A 16,038-nucleotide genomic window follows, 5' to 3' on the forward strand; every position below is an offset into this window, starting at 1 on the left:
TTTTATTTTCAGATCATTGTATATCACATGGAATTGTAAGAACCAATACAGAGAGAAAGATTGTATACCTTTTACCTAGTCTCCCTCAATTATAACATCTTTGCAGACTACAGCCAGGATCTGACATTGATACATAACACTAAGAAGATGAACTGGTAGATTTTTAATTAACGTTAGACTTCTTTGTCAGTGATTGTCAATTAAAGAGTCAGGCTATGAGAGTTAGGCTACCTGAGTGTCAGAATGAGGTCATAAGAATAATGCTTCTCTATTGGTTTTCATATGTGTGCATCTGCCTTCTTCAACACATGACATTGTAGACATTTTCTCTCCCTAGCAGTTTTTCATTTTTCCCTTTGACATCTTTCTACCTAATCCTTTGAAATCACCAAAACTGTGGAAGCACAAGAGGGTGAAAATTCCTGAAGTAGTTAATACCTATGGAATAAACTTGCTATATTAGTCTTGCCACAGAAAATTCCATAAATAGTCTACTTCTATAGGCTAGAGTGACATTAAAACTTCTGATGACAGCTTGCTTTTTAATTAGGACTCAGCAGTTCCTTTGTGATTCAGGTTCTTTGGCAGAACAAAGACTCATGGGGTTTTGTTCTGATAGTTAGTGGAAGACAGAAATCTTCCCAAAGAGGGACAGATCCCCAGGCAAAGTAACGATGGAAATGTTGACAATTTGAACTTGCCCGCATTCTGCCAGCATTGCTGGGTGAAAGAAGTTTCCTCTTAGGCCTTAGAGTGGAAGTGGTCAGAAAGAAAAATAATTACAGGGCTGAATAAAAGTGACACCCTTGAGGTTTTCCTTTGCTGAGACATGTCACTTTTAAAAAATAAAATTTATAACATTATAGTCACATGTAGGTTGATTCATATTATTGCTCCTCATTTTATACTTAACTGTGTTTTCTGGGAGGAAAAAAGTTTTTGTCTTCCTCTTCTTTTATGAAAGGAGAATTTCATAGTGCTAAGTAAGAGGCATTTAAATATTTGACCAGGAGATTTCTTGGTGGCTTGGAGAGATTGTGTTGTGTTTATATTTAGATGCATATTTGTTTGTACTAATTATTCTGGGATTGCTTTATGAGGGTGCTCAAAATAAATGCTTACAAAGGTAGGACAAGTAATAGAAATGAGTAACAAGGACCCAGTGAAGAACTAGGGTGTTTGGTGCCTTTCAAGGGATAGACGCTATATCACTAGCCCTGTGAGAATGACTAGTCATGTGGTTGTCCCATCTTTTAATTGTTTTTTGTTTTTTGTTTTTTCAAGAGAGAAGAATCTCACTCTGTTGCCCAGGCTGGCATAGAGTGGCACGATCTCAGCTCACTACAACCTCTGCCTCCTGGATTCAAATGATTCTCCTGCCTCAGCTTCCCAAGTAGCTGAGACTACAGGCTCACGCCACCACACCCAGCTAATTTTTGTATTTTCTGTAGACAAAATGTTTCACCATGTTGGCCAGGCTGGTCTTGAACTCCTGACTTAAGGTGATCCACCCACCTTGGCCTCTCAAAGTGCTGGAATTACAGACATGAGCCACAGTGCCCAGCTTGTCTTTCAGTTTTAAAGAGAGACTGTAAATTGGATTTTTTTGTTAAAGCCCTTTAAAAGCAGACACATAATTTAGATTTTAAATCAAAGCCCTGTACGCTGTGTGCACCTGTACACTATGCTTCTCTCTAGTATCATTTTCATTTAATTCTTGGTAATTTTGGGCTTACCAACTGCCAGAGAGCCCAAGGAATTTAGCTGTCACCTCAAACTTAACCAAACTTAGAACCTTTGTCTCCAAACCTGCTCCATCTCTGGACATTTTTTGCTGTTTATATTGGCCTCAGTGTTCTAGTCATTTCTGGACTGAACAAGGCCTTGGTGTTTTTTCTCCTCTTGTCCTTCCTGCTATGGTTCCCCAAAGCCTGAGTCTGTTGATTTTGTCTCATGGATTTCCCTGTTTTCTGTTTCCTTCCTTCCTGTTCCAGCTACCCCCATTGCTAGCTTGCCTGCTGCTCCTCTGATCCAGATTCTGTCCCTACTGTAGCTTCTGTAGCATTGTCCAGCCAGGTTGATCGTATTTTTCTAATACCTCTTTCATTATCTCCCTACTCAAAAAATTCTGTGTGTCCTTGTTGCCTTCCACGTAAATTTAACTTCTTCTGTGTAGATCTCAAGGCTTCATAGTAGTTTTATCTTGGCTGTCTATCTAAAGTCCACCCCACCACCCACACTCCTTAACTCATTGCTCCATTAAAGCCAACTCTACTTCTCCAATTCAGCCCCCTGTCAGGGCCTGCCAGGAGTCTCGTGGGAGTTTCTGGATAATGGGCAGATCCTTTCCCTAGGCCTTGGCTGTTGAGTTGACATAGATTCTGGAGTTTTGAAACATTTTTTAATAAACCTCTATTACCATTTAGCTCGACACCTCAGGGCAAGAAGGAAGTGGAATAAAGGAAGACTCCAGGTGAATCCAACTCTAACTGGGGAAGAGGCTGGGAGGGAAGAGGGCTGGCTGTTTTGAAGTCTTCAGGCTCCCAGTATACCCATGTTGAGGCTTCTCCATGAGAGACTTTGGGATGGAGAGGCTTTCATTTACTACCTTTCAGAGTTCCTTCTTCAGCAGATTTCTGCTTCTCTCCCTTTGGCTGAGACCAGAAATTCTTGCTTAGTTTTTGTGAAGCTATACTAACCACAGGTGTTTTGCGATCTGAAAGCAGCATATCCTCATTCTCCTTGCGGCCACCCAGTTGTGCGTGTCCTTAGATAGTTGTGTGACTGACTTGGCCACTTTAATCAACTAGAGCAACTTGTAGGTTAATAGGTGAACTTCCCTATTGAGAAAGTCTTCAGATAATTTCTTGTTTTGACAAAATGCTGGCAATTCACTGAAACATTCTTTCTTGCCTATCTCCTAGACCCCTGATATATATAGTTATTTGAATATGTGACTGTTTGCCATTTTACCTTGAGTTCTGTGAGACAGCAAGTGCTGCTTTTGTGTTTTCAGCTGTTAATACCATGTCTGGTTATGAAAAACATTCAACATAGTAGATCCTTGACATTTTCTGATTGTACATCCTGAGTCTATGAGGAACCTTAGAGTCTGTGACTGTCATTAACTAAGACATACGTTTCAAATGATTATTAGGCTCAGCCCCCCAGCTAAATGACTTGCAGCTAAACAAAGTTTTGTCAGCTTAAGCCTCAAATTCTAACAGAAGCATTTTCTATACATTATCTAATTTAATGAGCACAACCACCTTCTAAAGTGGGTAATATTTGTTTTTCATTGTGAATTATTATATGACATTGACTTTGGGGGTGGATTGGCAAATCCACGCAAGGCCTGCTGAGCAAGTTTGGATGGGTCGATAGATAGCTGATTAGAAAAACTAGTGATTAAATGATTTGTTTCCTAAGGGCTTTGTATTCTAATATGTGAAACATTTTGATCTTGTTTTACATTTTAAACTGTAAAACAAGAGATGAAATAACCTGAAACAATAGTTATTTAATAATTCAATCTTCTTTTTTTTTTTCTTTTCCCCAAAAGCAATAAAATATATAACTTGGAGATTACATTGGACTCTCTATCCTCAATAAGAATTAATTATACTTTCTTTTCTTATCCCCATTTTTTTTTTTTCTTTACCAGGTGATGGCTGTGGACACCTAGTGACTTATCAGGATAGTGGCACAATGACATCTAAGAATTATCCTGGGACCTACCCCAATCACACTGTTTGTGAAAGGACGATTACGGTACCAAAGGGGAAGAGACTGATTCTGAGGTTGGGAGATTTGGATATCGAATCCCAGACCTGTGCTTCTGACTATCTTCTCTTCACCAGCTCTTCAGATCAGTATGGTAAGAAAAGAGACCTAGGTTTCTGTAAGCGTCAACATTTTCGATATTTTCGGAGAAGGGCAAGTGGTGTGTTAATGAACATTATATCCCGAGAGGATTAGAAGGGAAACTTGCTTGTGTAAACTCTTGGGGGTAACTTAGAAGAATACATTTGCTTTATAAGGTGGAACAGCAAAAGGTGTCTAAGGAGATGTGAGCCTTGTATGTGTCTCAGAACCTTTGTTTGAGTTTCAGGGCTACTGGGAAGAGAATTGGAGATATATGACATTTGGTAAACCATCTACAGTTCATTATTCATTTGACAAATATTTATTGAATAGAACAGTGACTACGTTTCAGGTACTCTGTGAAGAACTGGGATGTAACAGTGAACAAACAAAGTTCCTTTATGAAACTTGCATCTGGGAGGAGAGGAAGGCAGAAAATAAGCAAATGCATCTGTAATATGAGAGGTGGTGAGAAAGGAAAGGAATAACAAAAACGAAGGCATTCAAAGGTGATGTAGAGTCTGTTTTTGAGTGTTGAGGCATCTCCAATAAGTGGACATTTGAGCAGAGACCTAAAACGAGGTAAGGGAATGTACTGTGCAGGTATGACTGGGGTCAGAGTTTTCAGGGGAAGAAAACGGCAAGTGCAAAGGTCAGTTTCCTAAATAGCCTTTGAAATTTAGTTTTTCATGCTTTGAGATGTGCTGTTAGCCCACTGGAACCTGAAATTACTGTAACAATGACCCTTTGATCCTAAGCCCAAGGAAATAGCTGGGGTTGGGCAATTTGAAAACATTCACAAAATCTTACATACATTCTTTTGAGTATAGAGATCTTCGGAAATTCTCTGTGCTGCACACAACTTTAACAATGATACAGGTTTTAGGTAAAATCCTGTCTGCCTGCTAGCTCTACATATCATTTCTCAAACACACACAGCTTTCTCACCTGTCTTTACCTTTGTTCCCAGAGTTGCTTCCTCACTCCTGCTGTGTCCTCCCACAGTTTAGAAGCCCAGACCAGACCTGAGATGATTCAGAGATCTAAACTAGCTCCCATGGGATAAAAAGATCTAATATTTTTTTTAATCCCTAGAAGCACTGTCTGTTTAATGATGGTCAAGTTACTCTGACAGAGTCAAGATGGTAGTTTCCATATAATTGTTGATAACTTTTTAACTATAGTTTGACTCAAATGGGCAAGATGACACTTCCAGGGATGTTTAAAACCCCGGGAAACATTTATTGTTCCACTTCCTCTGGCAATTTAATGTGTATTATGTTATGGAGGCACTTGTCAGGGAGTCCCTCATTAGCCGGGAGATTTCATTCAGATTCTGAGAAGGGGGTGAGTGTCAGAGCTGCAGTGGGAAAGGTGATGTGAAGTGTTGTAGGGCCGGAAGCAGCTTTCCCACATAGGTTTCTTTGGGGAAGCATCTGCCTTGCCCGGAAGAGGAGCATTTAATTCCACCTGCTGACATAACAGTGGAGGAATCATTCTGTTGCATGGGACTCTGTCACATCAGAGGCTGAAGTGAGAGCAACTAAGGAAAGCAAATCCTCTCAAAGCAGGATGTGGAGCATGGATGTGACGTTCCCACACCAGGGAGTTTCCCTCATCATCATTGAGGTATATTTATAAATATACACGAAGGCAGAAAAGGTCAGGTGCGGTGGCTTATGCCTGTAATCCTAACATTGGGAGGCCTAGGAGGGAGGATCACTTGAGTTTAGGAGTTCAAGTGATCCAGCCTGGGCAACACAGTAAGACCCCATCTCTACATTAAAATTTTTTTTAAAAGGCAGAAAAGAATGGAATTAACTGTATATCTCAAGCTAGCTTGCAAGGTGATCATGGTCTGCCCCAGGGTGGTATCCTCCCTGTTTCTAGGTTCTTGAGTTTGCAAGCTTAGACTCTTCACTAGAAAATGAATAATGAATTGCAATTTATTTGTAGCAATAAAACCAAGTAAATTAATTTTTCTCATTGAATTTTTTTCTATATAAAGTTAACATTTATCTATTAAAAATAAAATTATAAAAATATAGAAATAATCATATTCCATGTCTGTTGTATGCTGGGCACCTGCTTGGCCCTTACATATATTTTCTAGAATCTCCAAATCCACCTTCCAAGGTAAATATTATTAATGCCTTTCTACAGATGGGAAAACTAAGGCACAGCATGATTTAGCTTAACATACCCAAGATCCCAAGATTGTACAATTAGGAGTGAAAGAGAGATTTATATCTATGTCTTTGTGGCTATAAGACATCTACTCCCACTGCAGTTGTTTCCTGGTTTCACCATCATCAAAAAACCACATTTACTATTATCCTTCCCAGGTGGACTAGCCCATTATTACATTATACAGCAATTTCATCTAAAACACAAAAAGTAGGTAGTATTTATGATGGAGGATGTTCCTAAGATAAACTGTGTAATGTTGTTCAGAATTTCTCTCTTTTGTGGCTACCTTAAAGATTTCCTTTGACCAAAAACACTAACCAGACCTATATTTTGACTGAGTTAAATAAACCCCTGGTCTGTTTGAACATCCTCCAGGAATGCAGAAGGAGGAGGACACACAAGTGCTTTGTCTTCCAGTGGCTGGCGCTCAGAGACTGAACATTCCTGTGCAGCTGTTGCCCAGCTTCCTGGAAGGGTGGAAGGGTGGGAGGCACCTCTGCATGCTGGTGAGACCACAGGATATGACATGGCTATGGAGGCAGGGCCCTAGTGCCCTTGAAGGGTCCGAAAAATCCAGAGCTGTATTGCCTGAACCAGTGATAAGGGGAATGTCTGCTGAAGTTCAGCAGGGAGAGAATGCATGTCTGGAATACCTCCCTTAATTCCAAAATACAGTGGCTTCTAACAATTTTATGTGTGGCTGAATCAGCAGAATCATTTTAGTTTATCCAGCCGATACTTTTTATTAACCAACTAATTGTTAAAACCCACTGCCAAAGGATTTTAAAACTCAAAACTATCATAATTTGAATATGGAGTTAATGTTTTGAAAAAGAATAATGTTTTCTGGCGTTAGTGTTTGCAAGCCCTGCCAAGAGTGGACATACTTGGAATGTGATTACGTTAACCATTGCAAATATGCTAAAGTTGGATAGTGTTCATCATTGTGCAGTTAAATTTTTATGCTTCCCCACCATGTCAATTTTGTTTTAAATATTTGGTTTATATACTTTGGGTATTCTGATAATTCACATTCTTGATAACAAACATGCATTGTAAACAAGTGTAAACACCCACAACAACTTTCGCAGTAATCCAGCAAAATATGCACTTGATCTCACTGTTGCCTGATACAGACAAAATGGGATTATTCTTCTTCTGTTTGTCATATATTATAATTATCGCTGATCTTTCAGATTCAAGAATCCATTAGAAGAATGTACTTGGATGCCTGTGGCTGAATGAAGACACTGAGATGTATATGCTATTAATATTATCCTGGCCAAAACAACAACAACAAAAACCTTTAAGAAGTATACTTTTCTTAGTAGACATCATTTTCACTATAGCTAAGGGAATTCTGGGTTTTTGTTTAACAGACCAAAGTAACTGAGACTCCTTTGAAAAAAATGCTAATATCCCTTTTCCAGTCTGTGATCCAGTTCAGGATCATAAATCAGTTACTTGTCCTGACTTCTCAGTCTTTCTTTATCTTTTGAGAATATGGACCAGTTATTTTACAGAATATCTGTCAATCAAATTGGTTTGATGTTTCCTCATGACTGAATTCAGATTATATATTATGGGCAGACATAATACTACTACTTTTTAAAGTAATCTTTAAAAGCCTTGCTTTTCAGTTTCCAACATTAGAAATCATGAGGTCATATATCCCTTCAAGAATGAGAACTAAATCTGCATTAAATTTCTTTGCTTTCCTCTTTACTCTTTTTCCTCTTTACTGATTAAAATGGACTTTTTTTTTTTTTTTTTTCAATCAAAACTGCATTGGTTTTTAGGTTATTTCAAGCTGAAGTGTCTTTCTGGAGCAGTTCTTTGTTCTTCAGAGAGGCCCATGTAATATGAAACTTTGAAAGGACTCAAATATAAGATGTTGCCTTTTTTGTAGAAGACAATTCTGGAGAAATTTGGGCATTGAAATAGTAGAAATTTGATTAAGATAGCCTACCCAGGCTGTTCTAGGATTGAACACACTTACTATGAAACCTGGAATTTTAAGACTCAGACAAGTAGTTTATTAAATAACTCTCTTTAAATTTAAACATATTGTATAAGATATTTAAGATGACTGCCTTGGTCCTTTTCGCAGTCCCCAACTCCCGCATTTTATATTTATGTGGTAGAATAACAGGAGGTTATATAAAACATGGAAATATCTTAAACTGAGGAAAAATAGCTGCTGATTCAAGCATTGTGTCACACTAATATATATAAATTAAAAATATTAAATATATAATGTATTTATAACACTTGAGAGGGAAGGCTTTGTCTTCAGACTGAAGATACTGCTCTTAACTTTACAGCTCTTCAGTGATCATGTAGCCTTCACTTGCCCTCTGGGTAAATTTCATTTCCAGACTTGCTGACCAGAACGAACTTAGAGATTTGAATTCACTCAGAGGTTTGTTTTTGCCACCACTGCTTGTAGGGACCTCAGAGGAACTGTCATTTCTGTTTTTCCTGATCTTTCAAGAAGGTTGGGTCTGAGTTTTCCCCTGAAAGGTGACCTCCCCACATGTATGGAGTTTGGGGTGGTTTCTGAACTGCCTGAAGAGCTATTGGAACAATCTTGGCAGCAACCAGACACTGGCCAGTCGTCATAGGCATCTCAGGGTCTCAGAGAACCTTGTTCTGATGATTTCTAGACTTTCCCACCTGGATCACCGTGGATCAAGAAAATCAGACTGGCCTTGAAAATAGATTAAAATTTTTGTTGTTGCCTAGATAGTACATATGTGTTTATGCCTCTGTCTCCTGGGTTCAAGCGATTCTCCTGCCTCAGCTTCCCAAGTAGCTGAGATTTCAGGTGCTCACCATCACACCTGGCTAATTTTTGTTACTTTTAGTAGAGACAGTGTTTTTCCATGTTAGCCAGGATGGTCTTGAGCACCTGACCTCAAGTGATCCACCCACCTCAGCCTCCCAAAGTGCTGGGATTGCAGGTGTGAGCCATTGTGCCAGACCTTTACTGCTTATTTCTAAATTGCTTTACCTTGAGCAAATTACTTAACCTTTCTGTGTCTCCATTCCCTCATATTTAAAATGGGTAGGCCAGGCACAGAAGCTCATATGTGTAATCTTAGCACTTTGAGAGGCCAAGATGGATGAATTTCTTGAGTTTAGGAGTTTGAGACCAGCCCGGACAACATGGCAACCCCCCATCTCTGCCAAAAATACAAAAATTAGTGGTGCATGCCCATAGTCCCAGCTACTTGGAAGGTTGAAGCAGGAGGATCACTTGAATCCAGGAAGTCAAGACTACAGTGAGCCGTGATTGTGCCACTACACTCCAACTTGGGTGACAGAGGAAGACACTGTCTCAAAATAAAACAAAATGGGCAAAATAATAGTATATACCACATATGGATGACTGGCATGCTTATATATGACTTTAAAGAATGATACCTGGTGCATAGTAAGCACTTAGTAAATGTTAGCCATTATTATTCCTTCTCCCCATCCTCTGCCCCTCTACTTTATTCTTCGCAGCCCCCTCCTCTTCTTCCTCCTCCTGAGTTGTCTTGCATACAGTTTATTGTTTGTCGAAGATGCCCCTTGTTCTCATCGTATTACCCTGAGCAATCTCCCCTACCCAAGGAGAGGCTGAGCTGCAGCAGCACACCCTACCCTACTCCTCCTGGTAGATTTCTGATGATCCAAGAGTTTGCCCAAATCATGACAAACTGGTGGCAAGGGCTCACTGAGCCAGAACTAGCTCCATGTACAGATTTTCTCCAGGCTCATGAGATGAACAGAGAACACATATTCTCCAAGCCACAGTATAGTCAGTTTAGCTGTTTTATTTACTTCACTGCCACTGCCAGTCTACGTCTTTGCATCTGTTTCTTCTTGAAGGACCTCTTGATTGTTCTCTTCTCTCCTTTCACCAGTCTCAATTCCTTCCAGGCCATCTAATGTCATATTATTAAATATAGTTGAAATAATTTCTTTCTTATTTCAAAAATTGTTAATTGTCTGCAGAAACTTGCTAGCTTAGTATTGACACATCATCTTGCTTTCTTCTTCACTCTCATTTCTAGCCTCATCTCTGAATCCTTCATCTCCATGCTGTTTCCCAGATGCATCATACAGTTTCATGCCCTAGTACATTTTTATGTTCATCAATGTTATTTCTTCCACGTGCCCTTCTTTTTCTTCTTTCCCTGCTTTTTCTGTTCCTTCAAATACACACACACATACACACACACACACACACACACGAGTAAAAGCAAACCCTTCAAGTCTGAAATCCAGGGCAGCCTGGCCTAGAACCTTCTCTGATGTTTATCAATTTGTCAGTCCCTTTTCTGTGCTCATGTTCTCTTTCTGAAGAAGAACATCAATTTCAGGTTGAGATAATAATTTAAGCTTCTTTGCCAGATATGGGGTACCCTAAGCCAGGAATTACATTTTATTCCCCTAATGTTTAGTATAGTCTTGCAATTGCAGATGCTCAGTCAATGTTTAAGGACTGAAATTATAAGTAGCTTGATTTTGGCAAACATATTAAAAAATCTGGATTTTTACAAAAAATAAATTGGAGTGCCATTATTCATGCTGTAGGGAAATTTATGCTAAGATTCCTCTGTAAACATTCTCTCTGCATTTAAAGAAAGTTTTGGTTTACGTAAAATTTTTAAACTATGCTCATTATGTGGAAACAACCATGACATAATGTGGAAGGTGCCTGTGAGTGAGCATTCAACTATGTGCAATGCACTGGCTTAGTGCCTTAGTGTTACTAACTCCTTTAACCCTTACAACAGCCTTGTGAGATAGGTCATGTTACCAACCTTTACACATAAGGAAACTGAAGCTCAAAAATGGCCAACTAACATGCTTATAAGATCCCTGGGATTCAAGTCTGTGCATTTGAGGCCCTGCTCAAATGCCCAGAGGCCCTACTCTTAAGCCCTGCACCATCTGATTCAGTGTGTTTTTGTTGAAAGCCATCTGATCCTGTGACTTGTGCATAAGAAGACCTGAGTTGTAGTTCTCGTTTGTCACTTTCTAGAAGAAATGGAAACTTCTCCAGGCCTCCCCACAGGAATATCTGGAGAATAAAGTGGGGGTCTGAGAAATCACTTACAGAGTTCCAGTATAAATTTAAAGTTCAAAAATGTTTCTTAGTCAAAATGCGAAGAGGAGCCATGCTAGCCAGTGACAGAAGCTTTTTACTGCAGGATCCTGATTGTAGTCACTTAAATTGGTTGTGTTCTGCATACTGATTTGCACCAGGAAGTTAAAAAATTGTTCTCCTACATTTCCTGTACCTTCACTTCCAGCCCCAATTTTTTTTTAACCATTGTCAGTGACTTACAAGTACAATGATGTGAAGTCAACTGTTAATGTTTATGTTACACTACGAATGAGAGAAATAGGAATAGTCGGAAATAATGCTAAGTGTTTTGACTCATCACAATAGGTTTCTGCATGTCATTTTTTAGAATGATACGTATCTGACATACTGCAATAAGATCTAATCATTACATTATCTCTTGAAGTTTTTTAAATCCCAAAGAGGGAAAAGTACAAGATTGACAGTCTCTGTTTTACAAATGGTTTATATCTCTCAGACATATTATGAAGTAGAATGAAAACTTTTTCTGACTTTTAGAGATAAAACAAATACACTTCAAAGAAATTTTGAGCTCACAGAGAAATAGCTGTTTTGGGCTGCACACACCCTAGAAGTGCATTCTCCTCTATGGTGGGAATTATTGAGAGGAACTGCTCTTTCTTCATTTGTTTTGTTTTGCCTTTTATGCCAACATAGAATTCAGAAAGAATCTTGAGCATATAAAACATTATATCCACCAGGATGTTTTACTCTACATATTTTTTAACACAACCAGAAGCCTCAAGGAGAAAAAGCTATTGGCTTCCTACTCCTTTTTCCCCATAAATACTTCCCTGGAGACTCACTGTGTTTCAGTTCCAGTAATTGCCATCTTTCATTGGGAGAGAAGTAATGGCTTAAGTGGGTGGTGAGCTCCCAGCATTGAGGCACTTCTTGACCTGGGTCCTGTAGCCCCAAGGAAAGCCGTACCTTTGTCTAAGAATCCGCCTGGTTCATTTATCATCTGTCACTGATTTTTGTGTAGGAATGAGAGACCAAAATTCTCCAGGGATACCACTTACATTGTTACGTGACTATGGTTTTAATGGCACAGTCCAGGAATATCCCTTTTTTATGCTAATTTCTCTCCTTTTCAAAGAAAATGGCCCTGACAATTCTGTAATTTTGCACAATGACCCTACTGCAATTAGCAAGCAAGGACAAATCTGCCATTTGACTGCATCAGAAAAACAAATCGAAAATGGACACAAATCTGATGATGTTTGCAGCTTCAGCATTTCTGGAGGTTGTTTTATCAGCATGCCTCTGAGCACGGATCTGGACCACGACAAATACCACTTTCCTGGCAGCCGAATATTCCATGTGACTGGCTCCACCCACATGTACTCCCAGGGAGGGTCACTTAGGTCAATCAGGCATGTTCCTATCTGTCATAAGAAATAATTGTGTGCTTCAGCTGATGCTCCAGAAGGTTAATGAGAGTTTTTTGGAGGTTTTGTGTTATTGCTATTCCTTTTGATTTATGACAGACCTCTCAGGAGTTATATTTTTATTTGGTCTCTCAGTGGTTTTTTAATTACCATAGCACTGACAGTATGGTAGTTAAAAAAAAAAGTGAGAACTAATATTATTAAGGGAAAGAGGTTTCTTTGTTTTTCTAATGAAATGCATACCATTTTTAAAGTCTGTCCCTTCTATATATAAAATAATAACTAATTTTTATCAGTTTTAGGATCAAAACCTTATACCCATCTAAAATGACTTGGAACAAACATCTTTTAACCAAACCATCATTGCCTTGTAATGCCCAGAGTCTTGGGCACACAGTCCAGAAAAATAGAGAAGTACTATACATTACTGCACAGATTGTCAGATTGCCAGAGAATCAAGAGGATTTCAGACTTGGCTTGGAGCAGACAGTTTATTTTTTCTTAGAGGACAGCTTTCTTTTATTCACACATGGAAAGATAAAGGGTTTCCCTTGCAGCTGCTAATTAAATAGAAGCCCCAAACAGGGAATGTGCTGAGAGGAACTGGCCTACGGTGCTCAAAGAAGGCAACTCCTACAGTTCCTGGCCCTTTATTCCCTTTGTCCAAGGAATCAGCCCATTGTCTGCTAGAGTCTCATGTCTGGTGCCAAATGCTGCAGTGCTGTTCCATTCGGTATCTCTGATAGCTCTTCCCACAATATGGGGCCGCCAGTTACATTCCACAAAAGATAAAAGTTTTTCTTTTTTCCTGATTTTTCTGCCTACTTGGTTAACTGCTGTGCCCCAGTCTGACGGGAATTTGTGACTGCAAAGGAAGATGGAACCTGCCTTGCAGACAAGGATAGATAGAAGCGAGAGAATGTAGGAAGTTAGATGGCAAGTCCAAGTGCTATAAAACACGCAGCACTGCTGGTTCTGAAGCAAACATCCATGCAAAACTGTGCATCCTATTTTTAGGGAGGGGTTGGATTTCAGTCTGACTGAATTGAAGCCTATCTAATAACACTGCCTGGGCCCAAAAACATATAACCACAATCAAAGTTAGAAGTCACAGAGCTTTCATGTGGGTTTTCAATGAAATTATCTTTGTAAACATTTAAATATAGGTGACCATTCTTTAAAAGTCAGAAGACCTTCGGAGAATACCAACAGTGAAATATATCATGTGGGCCAGGATGAGCAGAGAAAGATTTTCTTTTATAAGATGAGAGATTATCCTTAAAGGAGTCTGGCCGAACACTGAGGACATTCTTAGGACAGACTCCCAGGGTCTTTCCATGGTTTTCCATTAATTGTTTTTCTCTCTCATATTTTTCCATTTTTATCTCTTGCCTCTTAACTCTAGGGATGTAGTTATTAACTTCTAGTCTATGAAAAGGAATTTTCATCTGTCAGACCTTGAGACAGGCAATAATATAGCCAGTATTCAACTCCTATCACCCACCCTGAATTAAAACTCATTCTTGCTATTCTGATGTTTGTGATTATGATGAAATGATCAAAATAACTCTTCAGGCCAGGTACTGTGGCTCATGTCTGTAATCCCAGAACTTCGGGGAGGCTTGAGGTGGGAGGATTGCTTAAGACCAGGAGTTTGAGACCAGCCTGGGCAACGTAGTGAGACCTCATCTCTACAAAAAATCAAAAAATTAGCTGCACATGGTGACACACACCTGTAGTCCCATCCCAGCTACTTGGAAGGTTGAGGTGGATTGTTTGGGCCCAGGAGGAGCTGTGGTTATGCCACTGCTCTCCAACCAGGGTGACAGAGAAAGACCCTGTCTCAAAAAATCAAAAAGGAAAACAAAAATTCTCTCAATTATGATATTTATTTAGAGAGGGTATCTCTTACCCCCTCTAGAATTTCATTACAGTATTGCAGACAGTAATAAGAATATGAAAGGGATTGATGTCTGTGTGGTAAGGGTAATTAAAGGGGTATGTGTTTATATTTTCCTTCTTTGAACTGCTTCCAGAAATATTTACATGCCTGTCATAACTGAGAGGATAAAACCAAATTAGAGTTTTACTGTATTTACATGCCTTTGGTCTAAGAAATCATATGTATTGCACGGTAACTTAGTATGATGGTATATACTTTTATTTATTTGTGTAAAATATGTATACTTCTGCAACTTTTCCTTTCAACTGTTTCATAAAATCTAAAAAAAAAAATCTGAACAAGTTGTCACTGATAATCAATTTAAACTTGCTTACCTTACAGTTTTCATTTTTTGTTTGTTTGTTTGTTTGTTTGTTTTTTGAGATGGAGTCTTGTTCTGTTGCCTAGGCTGGAGTGCAGTGGTGGGATCTTGGCTCACTGCATCCTCCACCCACCAAGTTCAAGCAATTCTCCTGCCTCAGCCTCTCAAGTAGCTGGGATTACAGGCACCCACTACCATGCCCAGCTAATTTTTTTTGTACTGTTAGTAGAGATGGGGTTTCACCATGTTGTCTCAAACTCCTGACCTGCTGACTCCGCCCACCTCAGCCTCCCAAAGTGCTGGGATTATAGGCATGAGCCACTGTGCCTGGCCACCTACAGTTTTTATTAGAACTCCTTGGAATGCTATAGAAATTTAAGGAGAGATTGCTATCATCACCATTTGGAGAGGCATGTATTAGTGGGTGAATATAAAAAATGTTATTTGAAAATATTCTAATTTATTAAAAGCAAAGAGTTACTAGTTAGTTCTTATTCATCCTTAGGTTTACAAAGCAAGTATCTTCAACCCTCTTAACTGTGCAAATAACAAAAGAATTTCAAACATATGTAAAATAAACAGAATAAGTTGGAAAAGTCAAGTATAGCAATCTGACTCACTTTAATTTTGCAAAACTGCTTATTATTCTACCTCATTATATAAATAAATTTAGTCTGAATGGCCTATCTGCTGTGCTTGTGAGCAATATTTTAGTTTATAAAAATCCATATTATTCATTACATGAATTACTTTTTTCTTGCTTCTTTACATTTCTCTTCCTGACTTCTCCATAGTATTTCAAAGTGACAGGATTTAAAATATTTTACAAATCTTTTAGTTGGGTTTGGCTTTTACAAACTGTTGTAAAAAGAGCATTTCAATTCAATTCAAACAGTTTTTGGGAGGCTGTCACCTACCAGAGACTATACAGTCTGTTGGAGATAAAAGGATGGGTATAAAAGTTTTTGCACCGTGGAACACAGTCTAGAGAGAAAACAGATATGACTTATTTTTTTATGTATTCATTTCTTTAACAAGCACTTATATAGCTTTTACTATGTGCTAGGTACTATTTTGAGTAATTTGAAACTATTAACTCATGTAAGTAATTACATATGATGGTGTTTCTAAAGAGGGAAGTGATCATTTTTATTTAGATTTCACTATAATTTAGTAATAGGGCATGCTA

At 38.8% G+C, this 16,038-nt stretch overlaps 1 protein-coding gene across 6 annotated transcripts in view; it reads left to right on the plus strand.

Annotated features, from left to right (window-relative positions):
* DCBLD1 (discoidin, CUB and LCCL domain containing 1) overlaps positions 1-16,038 on the plus strand; it is a 66,206-nt gene that overhangs the window by 17,104 nt on the left and 33,064 nt on the right. For 5 of the 6 annotated variants that reach the window (XM_035296570.3, XM_035296573.3, XM_035296572.3 and 2 more), the window contains exon 2: positions 3,665-3,877. In XM_035296570.3, the coding sequence (XP_035152461.3) occupies positions 3,665-3,877 (213 nt within the window). Of the gene's footprint in view, positions 1-2,426; positions 2,474-3,664; positions 3,878-16,038 lie in introns of all 6 variants that reach the window. The other variant, XM_078369975.1, reaches the window with a different exon arrangement.

The sequence above is a fragment of the Callithrix jacchus genome, chromosome 4 (genome assembly GCF_049354715.1).
Source record: "Callithrix jacchus isolate 240 chromosome 4, calJac240_pri, whole genome shotgun sequence".
NCBI lineage: Eukaryota > Metazoa > Chordata > Mammalia > Primates > Cebidae > Callithrix > Callithrix jacchus.